The 15,413-nt window shown below is 40.6% G+C and overlaps 1 protein-coding gene across 1 annotated transcript; it reads right to left on the bottom strand.

Moving 5' to 3' along the window:
* Positions 1-12,057: 12,057 nt before the first annotated feature.
* On the bottom strand, positions 12,058-13,699 carry LOC128856607 (uncharacterized). The gene is made up of 2 exons (XM_054091918.1): positions 12,522-13,699; positions 12,058-12,454 (listed from the first exon to the last, which is right to left on the bottom strand). The coding sequence occupies exons 1-2, from the start codon at positions 13,591-13,593 to the stop codon at positions 12,255-12,257; spliced, it is 1,272 nt and encodes a 423-aa protein (XP_053947893.1). The 5' UTR covers positions 13,594-13,699; the 3' UTR covers positions 12,058-12,254.
* Between the last annotated feature and the right edge of the window lie 1,714 nt (positions 13,700-15,413).

The raw sequence follows: 15,413 nt of genomic DNA, 5'->3' as shown, positions 1-15,413 counted from the left end.
AATTTATGAATCAAATCAATTGTTAACCTTAATTTTTATAAATTAAATAAAGAATTCCTACTACTTCTACTACTAACTATAGCACTAAGACTTATTGAAAAAATGTTGACTATTCATTTGTTTCTTATTTCACTTTAACGCATTTTGTGAGGATTTAAAAATTTCAAAAATTCATATTTCAAATGCGACAAATTTTCACGAAGATTTAAAACTTTTTAATGAAAACTTAAAAAAAATTTAGTGTAATAAAGCGCAAGTTTGAAGTAACTCAAAATTCTCGTTGTTTTTTTTTTAATTTTTTCCCCGACGGCTGTCGCTTTTTCGCCATATAAAGAATGCACGACTTTTTTTTTGGAGGAAAAAATTTGAAATTTTGCTGAAAATTTGTCGAATTTATATAAATCTCGTACAAGGTTTTAAACTTTGATTTCTCTGATATTTGTTGTAGAATGACGTAATTGTGCATTTACTATTTTAACTGAGTGTACGTATAAATGTCTATTACTATCCCTGCCTCAGATAGAGCTAATCATTCCATCAACAATCCGCTTAAATAAACATCATAATTGTAAATCGTAAAAAGCAGATTCGTAACACCAACGAGATCTTGGGATGACGAGCTGCGTATGTAAGTACCTATAAGTAAGATAAGCACATTGCATACTAATTAATTTTATGGTTTTAAAGTGTGCTTTAAAATTTTGAAATTTTATTTCGATGTATATTACTTTTACAGGAGGCAAAAAAAGTCTGCGTGCATTGCCAAGACTCAACGTATTCTATTGCATTTTCATGTTTTTCTACTGTTGTATTCAGTGCGTTTTGCTAGTTTAATCAGCAAAAATTGATGCGACATCGATGAATGTCTTTGCATACAGGGTTTTCTAATAAGAGGTGTTATTTAGATATTCAAAGCAAAATGCTATTTCTTAATATAAATGATCGGTTGTTTATTTCATTATAAAGAAGAAGGTAAGCCCTTAATAGTGGAAAATAACATCAGGCAAATGACCACCACGACCACGCTTACAGAACAATATCCTTTTCATGAAATTTTCCATAACCGAATTGCAAAGTGGCTGCCCTATGTCCTCAATAGTCTCACGAATTCCATCTTTGAGGTCTTGAATCGACCCTGGGCTGTTGGCGAGGCCCCAAAGAAAAAAGTCACAAGGTGTTAAATCACAAGATCTCGGTGGCCAATTGTGATCACCTCTTCGAGAGATAACACGGTCCGGCAACTTTTCGCGTAAAAGATTAATGGTTTAGTTGCTTGTGTGGCACGTAGCGCCGTCTTGTTGAAAATAAACGTTGTCCAGATCAAAACCATCCAATTCCGGCCACAAAGAATTGTTAATCATCTCTCGATAGCGCAATCCATTCACCATAAAACCTGTTATTGGAAAACCCTTTATGTACTTACATACATATTTACGTGCATATGATTATTATGGAAATCAAGGAAATTAAAGTTAAATAATTTTGAAATTTTATTAAAGCTGCGAAAAAATATTGAAACACTCAAATTTAAATACACCCAAACCCAATGAAGACATTTTCGGTTATATAGTATTTAGTGTTTATTTTTAATGATATTAAATGTGAAAATATTAATTTTAAAGCAGTAATTTGAAAACCTAATTCTGTCAAAAAAGTACCGGGAATTGTTCAATGAAACGCTAAATATTTGTTTACTCATCAAAATTTATTTTGTCGCCTTCAAAATAAGCTCCATTCGAAGCAATACCAACGATAAGTCCAGTCATCAAAGCACTTTTTAAACGCGTTTGATTAGATCTTCTTCAGCTCCTTCAGCGAATTCTCCTTAATGGCGAGTCCAATCAGGCAAGCGGCAATCGAAAAGACTCATAGATCCAGTACGGATAAGGGCAGAAGCAATCCTTAACCTAAGCAGAAAGGGCATACAGCTTTACACTGAACTACTAACAAGACACTGTAAACTTAATTATCACACGAAAGGGATAGGTGCGATAGAAAACGATTCCTGTAGACTCTGCAAAGAGGCACAAGAAACAGCTGAAGATGTTCTATGCGACTGCCCAGCAGTGGTACGACGCAGATTAAATTACCCAGGAAATGGGGCTATAAATAGAAACCTCCTGGTAGAAATTAAGCCTACAGCAGTTTTAAGATTTATTAATAGCATATTCGAGTAGGCTGCATGGCTGCACAATAGTTCTCTCCAGGTCGAAATGCACAAACAACCAATCAATAATAATAATAATAAATTGGAATTTAACCGCAGAAGACAGAGTGAGGAAAACCTCAACAGCATTTTACTCATGCAAGAAAACCACACGGTTATCTTTGGGGTTTATCTCCGAAAATAGTACACTGCTTCTACTCAGCAGTGGTAAGACCGATTGTACTGTACGGAATATTAGATTGGTTACCGGAACTTGATAAAAAATTATTGTGAACGGTCTTGCTCGTATTCAAAGGACCGCAATGTGCTTAAGTGGAGCTATTAGAACCGCTCCCACAGCAGCACTAAACGCAATTTATCAATTGACTCATATGGCAAGCAACTAGCTGTCAAGTCAGCATTGAGGCTCAAAGAACTCGCACACCTAAAAACATTCAATAAAGGTCATTCGACCGTATTAGAAAAATCTTCCACTATTCTAGCTACTACAGATTTCTGTGACATTTTAATAAAGTCTTTACCACAATATTCGCTTCTAAAGAGGACTGGGACAGTGCCATGAAAAGCTCCTCATAAATATATCTGCCGTTCGCAGTCGGCTTAAAACTGTAGGTCCCTCCATTTGTAGAACAACATCAAGACGCACACCACAAATAGGAGGAGGAGCTCGGCCAAACACCCAAAAAAGGGTGTATGCGCCAATTATATACATATATGATCCCTGTAGTGCCTTTCAGGAACAAGTTATCGCCATAAGAGAGGGTTTTTTGCTCTGAAGAAATCCCTACCCACAAGGCAAGTAAAGGGTAATCAATTTAGAGGTATCGGATTTTAAATTGAAATGAAATAACGAAAATTCAATTGCTTGGGCAATCTTTATTATTTTTGTGTAGAATTCATGGTATTTATTGTTTAAAGATAATTCCTTTCAAATGTTGGCTTCTTCTTCTTCTTCTTCTTAATTGGCGCTATAACCGCTTAAGCGATTTTGGCCGAGTTTAACAAAGCGCGCCAGTCGTTTCTTTCTCGTGCTAACCGGCGCCAGTTGGACACACCAAGTGAAGCCAAGTCCTTCTCCACCTGATCTTTCCAACGCAGAGGAGGCCGCCCTCTTCCTCTGCTACCACCAGCTGGTACCGCATCGAATACTTTCAAAGCCGGAGCGTTTGTATCCATTCGGACGACATGACCCAGCCAACGTAGCCGCTGGATCTTTATTCGCTGCGCTATGTCTATGTCGTCGTAAAGCTCATACAGCTCATCGTTCCATCGTCTGCGATATTCGCTGTTGCCAACGTGCAAAGGTCCAAAAATCTTACGCAGAATCTTTCTCTCGAACACTCCAAGCGTCGCTTCATCGGATGTTGTCATCGTCCAAGCTTCTGCGCCATACGTTAGGACGGGCATGATGAGAGTCTTGTAGAGTGTTAGTTTTGTTCGTCGAGAGAGGACTTTACTACTCAATTGCCTACTTAGTCCAAAGTAGCACTTGTTGGCAAGAGAGATTCTACGTTGGATTTCAAGGCTGACATTGTTATCGGTGTTAATGCTGGTTCCTAAATAGACGAAGTCTTTTACAACCTCAAAATTATAACTGTCAACAGTGACGTGGGTGCCGATACGCTAGTGCGCCGACTGTTTGTTTGAAGACAGGAGGTACTTCGTTTTGTCCTCGTTCACCACCAGGCCCATTCGCTTTGCCTCTTTATCCAGTTTGGAGAAGGCAGAACTAACAGCGCGGTTGTTAAGGCCGATGATGTCAATATCATCGGCATACGCCAGCAATTGTACGCTCTTATAAAAAATTGTGCCTGAGCGATTAAGTTCTGCGGCTCGCACGATGCTCTCCAACATCAGGTTAAAGAAGTCACACGACAGCGAGTCACCCTGTCTGAAACCTCGTTTGGTATCAAACGGCTCGGAGAGGTCCTTTCCAATTCTGACGGCGCTGTTGGTGTTGAGCAACGTCATCTTACATAGCCGTATTAGTTTTGCGGGGATACCAAATTCAGACATCGCGGCATACAGGTAACTCCTTTCCGTACTGTCGAATGCAGCTTTGAAGTCGACGAAAAGATGGTGTGTGTCGATTCTCCTTTCATGGGTCTTTTCCAAGATTTGGCGTATTGAGAATATTTGGTCGATGGTAGACTTTCCAGGTCTGAAGCCACACTGATAAGGTCCAATCAGTTGGTTGACGGTGGGCTTCAGCCTTTCACACAATACGCTCGCTAGAACCTTATAGGCGATATTTAGAAGACTAATCCCGCGGTAATTGGCACAAATTGCAGGATCGCCCTTCTTATGGATTGGGCAGAGCACACTTAAATTCCAATCGGCAGGCATGCTTTCATCCGACCATATTTTGCATAAGAGCTGATGCATGCACCTTACCAGCTCCTCGCCGCCATGTTTGAATAGCTCAGCCGGCAGTCCGTCGGCGCCCGCGGCTTTGTTGTTCTTTAGCCGCGTTATCGCTATTCTCACCTCGTCATGATCGGGTAGCGGAACGACAATTCCGTCGTCAACGATTGGGGTATCGGGATCTTCACTTTCTCGGTGACATGCGCAGCTGTCACTGTTTAATAGGTTCGAGAAGTGTTCCCTCCATAATTTAAGATTGCTCTGTACGTCGGTCACCAGTTCGCCGTCTGTTGGCTTCTACTGTGGCGTATTTCGGCCATCCTTAAATACAAATTTCGAATGACTCGTGAATGACTTTAGTAATGTTGACTTCAATGCCTCAATCGAAGCTGGTTTATCCACAAAGTATTTAGACTTTACATATTCCCACAAATAAAAGTACAAACTCTTTGAAGAAATGTGAGCCGATAATTCCTCTAGCCCATAGGCCGAACCAAACGGTTGCTTTCATTGGATGTAATGGCTTCGGGTTGCTCTTCAGCCCCAAAACAGCAATTTTGCTTATCTACTTAGCCATTAAGCCAAAAAAGGGCCTTATCGCTGAACGGTTATGTACACCATAAGTTAGCCTGAGCGCGCGATGAACATTTTTCACAGAGCGTCAATTTTGTAATACGATTTGTAGACGTTGTTGAGGCGTAAGTTTTTACATGATGAAATGTCAGGGAATATTGAAAGAAAGTATGTATTTAGTTTGCCAGTAGTCACGCGTGATCTATCAAAAAAAGCCCCATTGGAAAAAGTACCTCCAATCTGGTTACCCTTTATATGTCTACTCGGATAGTCAGGCAGCTTTGAAATCGATAAAGTCAGTAAAAGTGGTAGTTGTATGCCACAAATTTTTATGCAAAGTATTGCAATATTTTGAAATGTACCTTATTTGGGTGCCCGGCCATAGAAGTATAGAAGGTAATTGCACAGCAGATGAGCTTGCAAGGAAAGTTACAACACTAAATATTCAACCAGATAATGGACTAACAGATTTTCTTAGATACGTGTAAATTACACTAGTCTACAAGGAAAAGTATCCGAAATAATTTAAACTAATATCTGCTTCTCTGTCCATGCAAAATTCGGATTGATAACTAAAATTAATTTATTAGTTTGAGTTTTTACGATAATCGTATCTTTCGTGTTTAATGGAACTAGGCCGACAAAATTTAACCAACATTCAGACCCAGAAACCAGACTATATATTTCCGAAGGTTTATGATGCGCTGAATCCAAATCTGGCCTCAGAATTGCTCTATCAGCTCTGGTTTTCGAGATATCCTAACCTAAAAGTGCAAAAAACACCATTTTTGCCCATATTTGAGGTTATGTAGCCTTGCAGATGTTTTCTTTCACCAAAATTAAAGGATGGCATCTTTAAATACAATCCTTCTTTTTTCAAATGGCGTTTTGTTTGCTCAAATATCATTTTTTTTCGCAGAGATATCGCATTTTGAAATTTTCATGTTTCGAAATTTTCCTACACCTGAAAATCGATTAAGATAACATAGACATGATATAGTCGCTTACTAATTTTCTTGGGTTTGAGGGCCTGAAATATATGGATTAATAGTATGTAAATTTGGAGTTTGTGGGAAAGCCTGCTTGCGGTTATGTGGGTTAGCCTGCTCGCGGTATGATAGGGGTGGTTTCTAGGGGTTAGGGCTGTGTGTGACTCGGTACCCAAAGGTTAGATAGTGTAGGGATGTGGTGAGTCAGCACACTTATGGTGTGAGACAAAATTTTAAGAAAAATAAGACTCAATTCAAGAAAATTAGTAATCGAATATATCATGTCTATGTTATCTTAATCGATTTTCAGGTGTAGGAAAATTTCGAAACATGAAAATTTCAAAATGCGATATCTCTGCGAAAAAAAATGATATTTGAGCAAACAAAACGCCATTTGAAAAAAGAAGGATTGTATTTAAAGATGCCAACCTTTAATTTTGGTGAAAGAAAACATCTGCAAGGCTACATAACCTCAAATATGGGCAAAAATGGGGTTTTTTGCACTTTTAGGTTAGGATATCTCGAAAACTCAAACTAATAGAGCAATTCTGAGGCCAGATTTGGATTCAGCGCATCATAAACCTTCGGAAATATATAGTCTGGTTTCTGGGTCTGAATGTTGGTTAAATTTTGTCGGCCTGTGTTATTAATAGACTCTAACTCCATCAATGCTGCTAATGCCAGTTGGAGACAATCATCTTCTTGCCAAATAAGTGGACAAAGTTTGCCAGAATGGCTCAAATAGACTGGGTATACCACATAATGACTTTTGTCGAAGCTGCCAAAAGATTGAAGAAAAAGAAACCGTGGAATACCTCCAGTATGCATGTGATGATCTATACAGAAAAATGATTTCTACGCTTGGATTTGCCTTTCTTAATAGCATTGAAGAGGTATCACAAATAGTGTTACCGAAATTAACAAATTTCTCTAAATCCACAGGTTGGTCCAGAGAAGACTCAGGAGAGCAAAGGACGAGTTCCAGTGGTATCACAATGGACCTATTCAGGTCTAAGTGTGTCGAATGACAGCCATTCAACCCAATCTAACCTGAGTGGAAAATGAAGTAAGGAATTACATACATAGTTTTGAAAAGTTTCAAGGCGGGTAAGTATTTCGTTCTGGATGTAAAATGTAAAATAAAAAACACTACCTCACAGTGAACGAAATAATTATTACAATAATTTACCAATACTGTTGAAATACAACCAAACAAAAGGTACACGAGTGGTGCAGTAAGACGTCCAAGTATCTCACAACTTTTTGAAAAATTATATTAGGTGCGCTACTAAGTTCCCGCTGTTTGTCAATAGATGCCGCCAGCAGTGTGTGCTAGTCGATTCTAACATAACCTAAACATCGTAAAGCAAGCTTAGACATATGGTAAACAAGCTGCTTCGACACATTAGTACTACAAAAAGTTTATGGAGATGTTGCTTTAAGTGAAACAACTTGCCAATATTAGTTCCGTCGCTTCAAAGACGGTGATTTTAATGTTATTCACCGTCCGCGTGAAGGAAGGCCAAAAACCTTCGAAGACGCTGAATTGGTGGCATTGCTCAATGAGGATCCGTGTCAAACGCAAGAAAATCTTGCTTCAGTATTAAAAAGCAAGGGATGTTGAACGTCATTTTTTCGCCTGTGAACAACTGCTCCAGCGGCATAAAAGGAAGGGGTTTTCTCCTCGCATCGTGACGGACGATGAGACATGGATTCATTACAGCAATCTAAAGAAAAGAAAGTCATAGGGACTGCCCGCAAATGCTTCTGCGTCGTCGCCTCGGTCGAATATTCACGCTGCGAAGGTTATGCTATGTATGTATTTGGTGGGGCCCAGCTGGTGTTATTTATTATGAACTGTTAAAACCAAGCGAAACCTTCACTGGGGATCGGTATCGACTTCAATTGATGCGATTGAGCCGAGGAGAGGTATGAAAAACTGGTTCTACAGCATGACAACGCTCGGCCTCACGTTGCCAAACCCGTTAAAACATACCTGGAAACACTGAAATGGGAAATCCGCCCCACCCGCCATATTCTCCAGATATTACGCCATCCGATCAACACCTGTTCCGATCGATGGCACATGGTCTAGCGGACCAGCAGTTCCATTCATATGAAGATTTTTTGATGTCTTGATCCGTGGATAGCTTCAAAAGATGAACAATTTTACCGCGACGGTGTGCGAGATCTACCAGAAATATGGGAAAAAGTAGTAGCCAGCAATGGGCAATACTTTCAATGATTCACTTGTAACAATTTGTTCAGAATACGTAAAGTTGTATTTTCATAAAAAAACAGCGAGAACTTGGTTGCGCACCTAATATATTTCTGCATTTGAAGTTGTTGCTGGAAACAAAGTGGGGGCTTAATTCACCTTTTGAATTGAATGACATTTCTTGCCTGTATAATCGTATTTCTTTGGATTATTCAGCCCAGTATCACAATCAATTCCCACTGGAGCGATACGGATAGTTTTTATGTTTTTGCCCTAGGAAAAAAATACATTCGAGATATTTCCGACAAGATTGAGGCGATTACTTAAGTTCAAAGGAAATACAGAAGAACAAAACGAACCGAACGGATATAAATTTAATCAGACCTTTATCTGGGTCGTTACGTTGTTGCTGCATTTGCATGCAAAATTTATATCTGAATCCCGATCACTGACCATCGAAACACAGCTATTATTTGAGTGTTTTATTCCAACCAAAGAACGTACAGAAGAATTTTTTAAATGAAGGGTGTATTTTTAGGAGCTTGGGAACTTGGAACTTGGAAAATAATAAAACAGAAATATACTTGGAATGAATAAATCTGGTCGTATGGCGTCAATAGAGGTTTGAATATTGCAATAAATCGATTGTTAAGCGCGCTGTATCGCAACTTGCGCTGTCTTGCTGGAACAAATTCCGTCAGCATGGCTCGATAGCGTTCGCCATTCACCGTAACGGCAGCTCCTTCCTCATTTCGAAAGAAATAAGGGCCGATGATGCCGTCAGTTCTCTCTGAACTTCGCGAACAAATTAGTTTTTTCCACAATTTGGAAGCGTTGCTCTGACGTTAAACGATTCATGACAACTTGCCAAAACTTGCTGAACACAAATTTGAACTTAGTTTGCCCTTCTCAGCTGTCAAACCATAGTTATCGATATCGATAGTTCTCATGCAGCAAAAAAAACACCCTTAATGAGTGTATACAGCTAATAGTTACAATTATCATAAATTAAATTAGTAAATCACATAAACAAAGCGAAAATTTTAAACAAAGCGATAAATTTTAATTAAAATGACAAAAGCAAAGTTATTGGCATTGCAGGGCATAAGTAAAAAATTTATTATTCGTTAAATTTGCTTAAAAAAAGCTTCATTTAATTTTCACAATCGCCGATACTTGAAAATTTTTGCGAGAGTAATTGGCGAGCGTACTTTTCTCAGCGTCAAATATTTATCTACCGTTTTTATTATTGCGAAATAGCAGCACTAAATGGAAAAGCTTATAGCTAATTAAAGCCTCTTAAGAAAGAAAAGATAATTTTAAGGTACAATGGGGCGAAACTACAACATTATGATTTGTACACTGAACCAAATTAAAAATTGTAGAAGCAATACAATTTAGTACTGTGTCATTCGTTTGTGACGGGTGGGACATTTTCACACGTTTTTTGCCAAGAAGCATCGAGAGATTGATAACTCCTAAGACACTCAGGCTAAAAAATCCACTGTATTCAAATCTCTGTAAAGTAAAAGGGTAAAGGAAAGAAATAGCAGAGAGAAAGAGATAGAAAAGAATAGAGACAAAGATAGCTAGTCAGAATTTCCCAGATTCTTTGGTAAATTTGAAAATATCCTACAGTTTGAGAGAATTAATATTACTCATTCTTATGACATCAGCCTTCCTCTAGCAAAGACAGGACACTCACAGAGAAGAAGCTCAGTGCTATCCACCTCCTTAAAGTGCGACAGACAAATCGGGTCCTATGATGGATTCCAATGATGGCCAGAATTCGTCTTAAATGTTGTGTTTTGAACGGGATTTCTTGTGCCGAATCGTTGCAAATGTTGCAGAAAGCCTATGGCGAGTATGATTTATCAAAAAGACGGGCCTACGAATGGTACAACGCTTTTGCAGAGGGCCGAGAAATCGTGGAAGAAATGTCCCGATCTGGTCGCCCATCAATGTCTTCAACGGACGAAAACGTCGACAAAGTCAAAGAAATGGTGCTGGAAAACCATCATTTAAGTTTGAGGGAGGTAATATAGCTCGTCACCTTAGCGTGTCTCGCGAATCAATTCACAACATTTTATACCATCAATTGGACATGAGACGCGTGGCTGTGCGACTCCTTCCAATAGAGTTGAATTTCTTTCAAAGAATCCATCGGAAGAAGGTGGCTGAAGACATGCTTGAGCAAGTGAATTCGGACCCATCGTTTATCCACGCATCATAACAGGTGATGAGACCTGGGTATATGAGTTTGACATGCAAACCAGTCAACAGGCTAATCAGGCTGAATGGCGCTATTCACATGAGCCGAAACCCAAAAAACCACGTCAAAGTCAGTCAAAAGTGAAAGTCATGCTACTCGTTTTCTTTGATTATTAAGGTGTTGTGCCGTCGGAATTCATTCCAAATGGTTCGTTAAATAAAGAATATTATTTGGATGTTATGCAACGTTTGAGAGAGAATGTGCGTAGGAAAAGGCCCAATTTGTGGAAAGAAAACTCATAGATATTGCGCCATGATAACGCACCATCTCATAAGGCTCTTATTGTGAATACTTTTTTTACCAAAAACTCGACAATATGATCGAACAACCACCGTATTCACCAGATTTAGCCCCCTGTGACTTTTTCCTTTCCCAAAACTTAAAGTGCCACTCCGCGGATGCCGCTTTGATTGTTGCGTCGATAGAGGCCATTAATCGATTAGGCCTCGTTATTCGTGGTCACGTAGAAAGGCACTTTTGAAGCTGTTATTTACCCAGAAAAAAGGTTCAGGACCTATGAAGAGAGTGTTTACCCCCTTTTTCGCTAAAGTGTCCGCAATTCCTTTCCCTTCGTGCCCCTCATGTCCCGGAACCCACATCAAGGTAACAAAGTTTCTTGATGCGTGTTGAGGATTTTAAAACATTTCCAGACCAAACCTCGATTGGAATGAGGAGCTATCCAGCGATTTTAGAGCTGCTTGACTGTCAGCGAGAATGTTAATATTGGCACCGCGCGTGCCTCTACATAGACATTATCTGGCGCACAGTTCTAAGGCGTGGACCTCCGCCTAGAAAATGGAAGTGGTTTTTCCCATTGCAACTGCTTTTTTGAAATGTGGTCCGATAATTCCAGCCCCGGCAGTACCGTCTTCTATTTTGGACCCATCAGTATACCACACCTGTGCGCCCTGTTTTAGGAATATTTCATTGTTTCGCCACGCTGAGCGGTCACTAATGACCACTTTGAATTTCTTGGAAAATTCTAGTTTTCTTTACATCTTGTCGTGAACTGTTAGACACGGAGAGTTCGGGATTGAGCCCAGTGCTCTTACATGACCTGTAAGATTGCCTTCTTTGCGATGAAGTAGATTAGGAAGCCTTAGATCTGCACTGATTGCCATCACTTTGGCTAAGATATAATGGAATGAGTCCAGTGACCATTCCTAAAGCCGCTGAGGGGCATGTTCGCATTGCTCCCGTAACGCTCAGACAGGCGTCGTGCCAATGTATATATTATTAAGTGTTATCTGAGTCTTAGTTTGGTCTACTTTTGGCCACCTTATCAAATTCCAATTTAGCTTTCTATCTAATACCAAGCCTAGGTAGCGCGCACGTTCGTTGAACGACAAGCTGATTCCATTCAATGTCGGGGACCTGACATCTAGTAAATGATGTTTCCTGGTAAATCATACCAGCCATACTCACTTTAGTTACACATAATAATTTTCCTTTTTTTAAGTCATTTTCATATAAATATTGGATTTACCTTATCCTAACTAAAATCGACTTTTATTACAGTTTGCTCTCTATTTTACACCAACAAGCATTTTGTACAACACATATAGTACAGACACGCTTAGGTGGATTGCGTAAATACTACAAGAAATTCATATCACATTATTTTAGTTGCATATGTATAAGTAAATGCAAATCATTTACACGCATTTGTTACTATTGGATCTCATCTAGCAATCCCCTGCGATCGAAGTAAGGTAAAAAGGCTACGGTGCTTTCTTGGGTCCTCTTGTTTGTGTACAACAGATTGCGAAAATTCCGCGAGCGTTCGCCATCTCCCATAAAGGCGCTAAACTCGGCTTCATCGGTTTTGTCATTAATGAGTAAAGCCTGACATCCTAGTGACGAGAGCACAGCTATCGGGGAATATTATTTACATAAATGACTTATTGCTGCCGCAAATATGCAATATTTAGTACGTACCATAGAATCGGCGTGACTCCATTTGCACACACAACTCGTGCAAAGTGGGAATGTGCCCACCGTAGTTAAGTTGACGCAACGTATCCGCTAAAAAGCCATGATAATATTGGATGAACTCATCTTCACGATGCAATTTAAACTCCAATGGCAGCGATGTGTGGAAAAAGTAATGCAGATCGACAGCCGGTGAGGTCCACGCGCTGAATTGAAAGTCAATCAACAGAATGTCCTTGATTGTCTTGCCACTCTTCGTCGGTTCGTCACCTCTACCGCTATACCTTAACATCACGTTATTTGTCCACAAATCGCCATGTGTTAGTGTTAGAAAATGTCCAGTCTGCGGCTCAGTAGCGCGCGCTCCATATTCCATAGCATGCGGCTTCAGTTTCAGCAGTTTGTGCTTATAATACGAGCCCAAAGCTGTCGATTTTTCGGCAAAGTCGCCACAAGCATCCAAAATACCCTCGAAATATGGCGCAAACCCATTTGTTTTACGATTGAAGATTCCACGCTGCAATTTATTCAAAATGCCGGGCATACGCTCGTTCAGCACGGCGGCTGTGGCGTGCATTTTGGCCAATTTCTTCAACGTCAACATAGTTTGTGCCTCATTCATGCCAGTCAGGCGATCGGGTATGACGAATTCAAGCACCGCCAAGTCTTCGAAGATTATGGCTGAGTGCTCGTAGTCCACATGAATGGTGTTGGCGAAGAGTTTGTCCGTATCACCGATTTCCTTTAGCAACTCAGTGAGTTTTGGCAGAATTCGCTCGTACATCAACATCTCCGTTCTATAAATATCGTATTTGCTTATAATGCCGGACGTAAAAGGATCACTCTCGTGCGAAGTTTTCACAATATATGAACCATATTCGGTTTCTTTGTTGCTTAGCTGAAAGCCGACACCAATGCGCGTCATCACACTGGCATAGTTTTCACCCTTTGCCGTTGCCGGTTTAATATCAAGATTTGTAATGGTGAGTCCTTCATCCTGTTTGTATTTGCGTAAAATTGGCTCGAGATATTCTGTGGTCAGCCACAGTGGCGCAGTATGGAATGTTGTGTCTTTCATTATATAAGAATAACTGGAAGCAGAAGCGCTCGTATGCAATTGAAATTAGTTTGAGCGGTTGTGTTGGTCTTCACTCAGTGAGAGTTTACTTTATTCTGAAATCTTTCTCCCGCCAGACGCCGGCATATATACCCGATGTGGGGCGGGCTCTTAGCGCATTACGAATCGCCTGTAGTTGTTGACTTGGGGGGTGCTGCCAGTGCATGCACAGTTACAACAGACACGAATATTTGCGATGCTGATATGCAAGTGCAAAAGCGCGAATGTTAACTATCATTTAGATATGTGCACATGCATGTATGTATGTGTGTGTGCACGTAGCACTATCGCTTTGTAATAAAATATATTTTAAGCGATAAGTTTGTATACTATTTACAAATATAATTCTTATTATCATGTCTACGTGTGTGTGTGTATGTGCATTTGAGTGCATTAATATGGTCCACTTTTTCAAGTTCAGGCATTTGTTTACTCACCGTGGGAATCATAGCTGTAACGGTAAATAAGGCTTTATGACAAAATAAATGCATGAAACAAAATTTCATTATTTTTTGAATTTTATTTGGTGTATATATATTGAAGGTAGGTAGGTAGGTTAGAGGGCAAGAGTACCCCAGGTACACTACACGTAGCACTTACGTGCCGTTTTGACACCACAATGTGGACCACTACTTACTTACTTACTTAGATGGCCATAATAACCCGTTACCGGGTTACGGCCGACCTCACTAGCTCTCTCCAGGCGCCTCTGCTCCGCGCGCGCCTTCTCCAATTCTGTACACCAAGCGAGCATAGGGTTTCCTCCACCTGGCCTTTCCACCGGAGCAATAGTCTTCCTCTGCGTCGGCTCCCTTGGACTTCGCCCTCGAACACCTTCTTTGCTGGAGCTTCTTCATCCATACGCACGACATGCCCTAGCCAACGCAGGCGTTGGATGGCGATACGTTGAACTACGTCAATGTCGGTGTAGAGCTCATACAGCTCGTGGTTCATTCTTGAACGGTAATCTTCGCCAACGCGCACAGGACCGAAGATCTTACGAAGAACTTTTCTCTCGAACACCCCAAGAGCGGCTACATCGCTTTGTGACTCTACCCATGCCTCTGCGCCAAACAACACGGGTATGATGAGCGTCTTGTAAAGTGTCAGTTTGGTCATGCGAGAGAGGACTTGAGCTTAGCAAGAGTGATTCTCCGTTTGATCTCCAGGCTGATATCGTTTTTGCTGTTAACGGCGGTGCCAAGATAAATAAATTTTGGCACAACTTCAAAGGTATAGTTGTCCGCAATGACGTGCGTTCCTACTCACCGTGTGTCCCGCGTTGTAGACAGCATATACTTCGTTTTACCCTCGTTCACCGCCAGACCAACTCGTGATGATTCCTTTTCGATAGCAGAAAACGCAGCGGTGACATCTCGCTTACAGCGGCCGATAATGTCAATGTCATCGGCGTACGCAAGGAGCTGGATACATTTGTAGAAAATAGTGCCATTACGATGAACACCTGCTTTTCGGAGCACCCATCACGAAGCTGAAGAGTTTGCATGACAGTGGATCGCCTTGTCTGAAACCTCGAACGGTATTGAATGGCTCGGAGAGGTTATTTCCTACCTTGACGGAGCTGGTTGTGTTGCTCAACGTCATTCTGCAAAGCCGTATGAGCTTCGCTGGTATACCGAACTCAGGCATGGTGGCGTACAGGCAATCCCTTATCGGGATATCGAACGCAGCTTTATAATCGACAAAGAGATGATGGGTGTCGACTTGCTTTTCATGGGTCTTTTCCTGGATTTGGACATCCAGTGCTGTTGATGTAGGGG

This window comes from Anastrepha ludens, chromosome 2, assembly GCF_028408465.1.
Source record: "Anastrepha ludens isolate Willacy chromosome 2, idAnaLude1.1, whole genome shotgun sequence".
NCBI classification, from domain to species: Eukaryota; Metazoa; Arthropoda; class Insecta; order Diptera; family Tephritidae; genus Anastrepha; species Anastrepha ludens.
This window is presented reverse-complemented; position numbering and strand designations above follow the sequence as displayed.

Bases quoted from the DNA above. Each gene is read 5' to 3' on its own strand.
- LOC128856607 (XM_054091918.1), bottom strand. From the start codon at position 13,593: ATGAAAGACACAACATTCCATACTGCGCCACTGTGGCTGACCACAGAA. The intron at 12,455-12,521 runs GTACGTACTAAA...ATTCCCCGATAG, and splicing joins GGAGTCACGCCGATTCTATG to CTGTGCTCTCGTCACTAGGA.